Source organism: Apis laboriosa, unplaced genomic scaffold (genome assembly GCF_014066325.1).
Source record: "Apis laboriosa isolate Shangri-la unplaced genomic scaffold, ASM1406632v1 scaffold9_cov152, whole genome shotgun sequence".
Lineage (NCBI taxonomy): Eukaryota > Metazoa > Arthropoda > Insecta > Hymenoptera > Apidae > Apis > Apis laboriosa.
This window is the reverse complement of record NW_025224966.1, coordinates 4810760-4816360: the sequence shown is the minus strand read 5'-3', so window position 1 is coordinate 4816360 and position 5601 is coordinate 4810760. Positions and strand designations below refer to the sequence as shown.

Here is a 5601-nt window from a genome sequence, read left to right as displayed (position 1 = left end):
ATAAGACGAGAGTTGTTTTTTTTGTTCTTCTTCTTCTTCTTCTTCTTCTTCTTCTTCTTCTTCTTCTTCTTCTTCTTCTTCTTGTTCTTCTCGTTCCTTTACGTATCTCTTCTTCTTTTTTTTTCATTTCTTTTCCTTTTATTTCCACTTTCATTATCATTATTATTATTATTATTATTATTATTATTATTATTATTATTTTTATTGTTTCTTTTCGTTGCGAGGAGTGAATGTTTGATGCCACTGCCTCTAATAGCAGCTGTTTTTAGACTACTTTTATACTGTTGATGTGACGCGCAGCTAATCAGAGTCAGTATATTACTGCCATAATCATGAAACGAAATGTATAACCAATATACCTTTATAAATAAAACACGACTGAAAAAGTAAAATGCCTCATTTTACTTTCAATTTGTTGTGTCTCTCAATGTCGCATCTACATTTCGATCGTTTATCATTCAGTTATACCTCCAATATATTTTTATGGTATAAATATTTTTATGACGAATAAAATACTGGTCGATCGAGAAACGAGGCATCGATCGAAGCGCATAGACCATCAATTTATCTATATATGGAAAAATACGCGTTACACAAATACAGGGAGCCGGGTACACATCTTCCATCAGATCTCGTGACGCTTTAACGTAACGTTAAAGAGAGAAAGAGAGACAGAGAGAGAGAGAGAGAGAAAAGAAAAGAGAAAAAACGACGAAAAGCAAGACGGATGCAGGGCACACGAAGTGGCTCGACAAATATGTAGCCGGTCCATGGCTGCGTCCAGCACGAGCTGCACCCGTTTCCCCATAAATTAAACCCGTGATCAACTTTCTTAAACGACAACGACGTGACGCGGTATGCGTTTCTTTCGGCCCACAGCTAAGGTTATCGAGTTCCTGCTTCGATACGGCCGGTTTACCTTGCCGCACCCGTGCTGTAAACGTTGGACATCCAGCCCAACTGCTTGCATTTCTACCTTAACAATACCGAGTACATATTATTCGCGAGATAATGGAGATAATCGCCCCCTTTGTCGAATACTCCTGCTTCCGTTTCAGCCTGGACGGGGCTAATTGCAACTTTCATTAGACGAGACAATCGAGAGAAATTGGGACTGAGGATCGTATGAATAATTATCGGAGAGAAAGATTGTTAACATCCTGATCTTTTATTTCCTTTCTTCGAAGTTTTCTTTGTTGCGTAGAGATACAATTTTTTAAAAATTGGCGAGACAAAAATGTGTATGGATAATGAAAAATTGTTAATTATAATATTTTGGTGATGGCATAAGTAATATTCAGTTATTGGATTTTTATAATTTGATAATTAAATATAAATTGTGTTTTATTTATTACGATGTTTTTTTTTTTTAATTACTAGCAATTGTGAATTAGATACAAGTATTAGGGATAAAAGGAATGAGATCTATATCATATTATCGATATAAAATTCGTTTCGAAACGCAAAAATAATATAAGAATAGATACATTTATGGTATATTGCGATAGACACAAAGACAAGTGAAACGATAAAAATTCCTGTAACGTGTCGTGTAACTTGTTTAAGAAGGAGATGACTTACATGTTCGAGGCAGTGTTTGCAGTAGGGCATGGATCACGCCTAAACGATCACGTATCCTCCCTCACGGATCGTGGGATCCTCCTTAGCTTGCTTGCAATAGTATCGGAGAACGCCAAAGGCTAAATGAAAGTAACGTGACCCCGAAGTGCGCGGGATAGTGTTCGCATTTGTAAAGGAAATTGCTATGCAAAACGCAGGGCGTCGACGCCAACAGAGTCGATTAAAAAAAAAAAGAAAAAAAAAAGAATTTCGATTTAATGGCGTTTTCTTAAATATCTTAATAATAATTATTAAGATATCTTCATCGATATCGATTGGGTCAAAATTTCAGGGAAATTTGGAGGTTTATTTTAATAGGAAGTTTTGTTTTATGCTATAGAATTTATGCTACAAAATTTAATTATTATTTTGTGATGAAATTATTGACGAGAAAAAGGAGTACTATTTTAAGTACTGTTCGCTATATGTATATTATATGAATACTAAGAGGAGAATAAAATTGCAAGGCTTTTCATTGGAAATCTGGTTTATAATTAAAATATCGGGTGGAATATTTTCGAATTATTTAAATAAGTTAAATAAACAGAAGTTGATCCAATCGATTCTATAAATTTTAACATATTTGTATGTAATTGCGCTCATAATTAAAGATAATGCAAATGGACGAAAGAATCTTTCCAATTGGTAAGATAAATCCGTTAATTTATTCGTTGGTTATCTTTCTTGGTAATTTATGCAAAATTTATGCACTTCAGAGGAAGTTCAATTAGTTTCACGTGAGAAATCTTGTAGTAAGTAAGATCATGGACAAGGTTCTCGTCACAATCTCTTAATTATAAATGCATGATCGAGTATCTTATTTACCTTTTGTTCATTTCCGTTATTAAACGCAATATATAAATTTTCATCGTTGTTATTAACGAGTAATAGTAAATTGTTTGAAACCTTCGTTTCTCGTAAATGATTCGATTTAATAAATTATAATTCTTTTCAGAAATTTTATCTTTTAAAATAAATAATTCGAAATATACGAGTAAATTAACGAGTATATTCTAAGAAGTATTTAATAAAAAGGTTAGTTTTTCTTCAAAATAAATTACAACAAAATTACTATGATACAATATACCAAAAATTTACATTATAATACACATAACAATTTCTCACGTCGATTTTATGCTTTATTAATTTTGATAAATTCTTATGAAAAAAAAAAATTCACGAATTAACAAATTTTTAAATTATAATCCAATTATTCATCTTATCATATTCAAAAAACAATTTCAAAATAACCAATATTAATCTACATCCAAAAAGAAAAAAAGAAAAATTACAAAATCATCAATAATCAATTTTCCCTCAAATTTAAAAATAAAATTTTCCAAAAATAATCACTCTAATGCATAATGCAAAAATAATTTACAGTAAATTTACAGAATTTTTGACTTTCAAAATCCTACAAAAAAAAAAACAATCCTTATTGTCATTTTCTCTCTCCCCCCCTCCTCCTCCTCCCTTCTAATCACACTCTACTTAGCTCTTGCTAAACGTATAAGAGTAACCATCCGGAGTCCTGTTGAAGTTCAGCTTTCCAGGTGGATAAAACCTTCGTGGGGGTGGCGTGGTTATCGCGTTGTATTGTGGCAATGGTCTAAGAGGGGGTTGGTATTGCGGTTGAGGATTATACGAAGGAATAGATTGGATTTCCGGTGGTGGTTGAGGAGGCCTTGGTTGGTATTGTTGCGGTTGGGGTTGATAAGCTGGTCGAGGTTGAAATTGAGGCTGAGGCTGAGGCTGAGGTTCCGGTTGCACTTCGTACACTGGTTGACTCCTTGGTTGCTGATATTGTTGAGAGGATGGTGTGTAACGCGGTGGTTGATAATCGGGTGGGTTGTATTGCGGCAGAGGCACGTATTCTGGCTGTGGCGGGGCTTGCGGGGGTGGGACGGGAATGCCGTCGCCTGTCGCCTGTTCGTTCGAATAGAAGAGGAGAAATTTGGATTGGAGTGACGTTTAAGCGAAATGGCAAATATTAAATAAAATATTATATCAAGTACACGTCATTTAATTAATTTCGTTGATTAATCATGAATTATATATATAATAATCGGGAATAATATTCTATTTGTAAGTTTCTTAAATTTACTGTTTTCCAAATATTTGAATATTTTTCGTGTTTAAGAAATAAAGTAAGATTAAATTGAGATTAATATACCTGGAAGCCATTTTTACCAGCCGTATATGTCACTGTGCGTCTTTGACCGGTAGGATCCACGTAGGAGTAAGAGCCACGACGATTTCCGTAAACGTCGCTTTCCTCCTTGAACTCGACGCCATCCTCTTGCGAATAAGCGGCGCCGAAAGTTCCATCCCCAGCCAAATACCTCGCATCGCTCAAAATTGCAGCTTGTTGGGGCGACTGGTATTGATTATTAGGGGATTGGCAGGAGATCGATGCGATCATGGAAAACAGTAACACCTGAAAATATGAGAATTAAACAAATATCCGTAGAAACAATATCGTATCCATCTTTTTATTAAGAGTTCAAATTGAAAGAAATTTGAGTTACATGACGATAAAATCGCGGCGTGTATTACAAAGTAACAATGGTCAATGGTGGTGTATTCATTACATAGTTTCAAGAGTACGTCACAGATGGAACGAGGAAGTGATCGACGATCGAATGTTGACAATGCACCATGGAGAGCTACGATGTATAATCGAGAGCGAGTACTTACGAATACGGCATCCATAATGGAGGAACAACGACAACGGGGCGACGAGAAGTACAACAGTGCTCGAAGGATCGTCGAGAGGGGCGTTTTATACGGCAGATTGGATCACGTTGACCTGAAGAGGCCTTGATGGCCGCCCGCGCGCCCCGGCTACGGAATAATGCAGATTGCACTATGATCTTCTACCACGCCTTTCCATTGCCACTCAGCTTTCCTCTTGCTAACGTGCGCTGACATTTCTCGAATCGGAACTGTTACAGTATTGTACTAATAATAAATATTATTATCTTTATCTTAGTGTTAATATTTGCAGTCATTTGTCAGTTTTCTGAATCATTATAGGAGTGTTGCAAACTATATTTGTTAATTTACATTCACATAAACGGGGGATGTTTATTTATATAAAATTAAGAAAACTGGATATACATATTATATATATTTGATGATTATTTAATTATTATTACGTAATAATTAATGTATAATAATAATAAATAATATATTGTAATTTATTGTCTGTATTTTTTAAATTAAGATTAAGATATATTGTAATTTCGAAAGAAAAATGACAAAAGTGTGTTCAATCGACATCCTATATTTATAATAATTTGTATTGAATCACGCGCCATCTGATAAGACAAGGAAAGTAAATAGTAAGAAAAGGATAGAGATAGATTAAAAATTCGGAAATCAGCGCCATCTCCAGAGTGCCGCAAATGAAACACAAGAAAAAAGGACAGAAAATAGTAAAAAAAAAGGATAGATACAATAAGAATTGGTATTCAGTGCCATCTCTTAAAAATTGTCTGAAACTTCTCCTATTTAGGGTTCTAAATACTTTCGAGAGATGGCGCCATTTGTTTATTCTTCTACTAATTCAAATATAAATAAGACAAGGAAAATGAATAATGAGAAAAGGACAAAGATAGGATAAAAATATTGCATTTAGCGCCATCTTTAGAGTGCCGCAAATGAAACACAAGAAAAAAGGACAGAAAATAGTAAAAAAGGATAGATACAGTAAGAATTGGTATTTAGCGCCATCTCTTAAAAATTGTCTGAAACTTCTCCTATTTAGGGTTCTAAATACTTTCGAGAGATGGCGCCATTTGTTTATTCTTCTACTAATTCACAATATAAATAAGACAAGGAAAGTGAATAATGAGAAAATAACAGAGATAGGATAAAAATATTGCATTTAGCGCCATCTTTAGAGTGCCGCAAATGAAACACAAGACAAAAAGACAGAAAATAGTAAAAAAAGGATAGATACAGTAAGAATTGGTATTC

At 34.2% G+C, this 5601-nt stretch overlaps 1 protein-coding gene across 1 annotated transcript; it reads right to left on the bottom strand.

Moving 5' to 3' along the window:
* Positions 1-3111: 3111 nt before the first annotated feature.
* On the bottom strand, positions 3112-4332 carry LOC122719861 (early nodulin-75-like). The gene is made up of 3 exons (XM_043946079.1): positions 4318-4332; positions 3794-4057; positions 3112-3546 (listed from the first exon to the last, which is right to left on the bottom strand). Exons 1-3 carry the CDS (start codon positions 4330-4332, stop codon positions 3112-3114), a joined length of 714 nt encoding a protein of 237 aa, XP_043802014.1.
* Between the last annotated feature and the right edge of the window lie 1269 nt (positions 4333-5601).

Coding starts and splice junctions, on each gene's coding strand:
- LOC122719861 (XM_043946079.1), bottom strand. Junction 3,547..3,793: donor CTGGTAAAAATGGCTTCCAG/GTATATTAATCT, acceptor TCGAACGAACAG/GCGACAGGCGACGGCATTCC.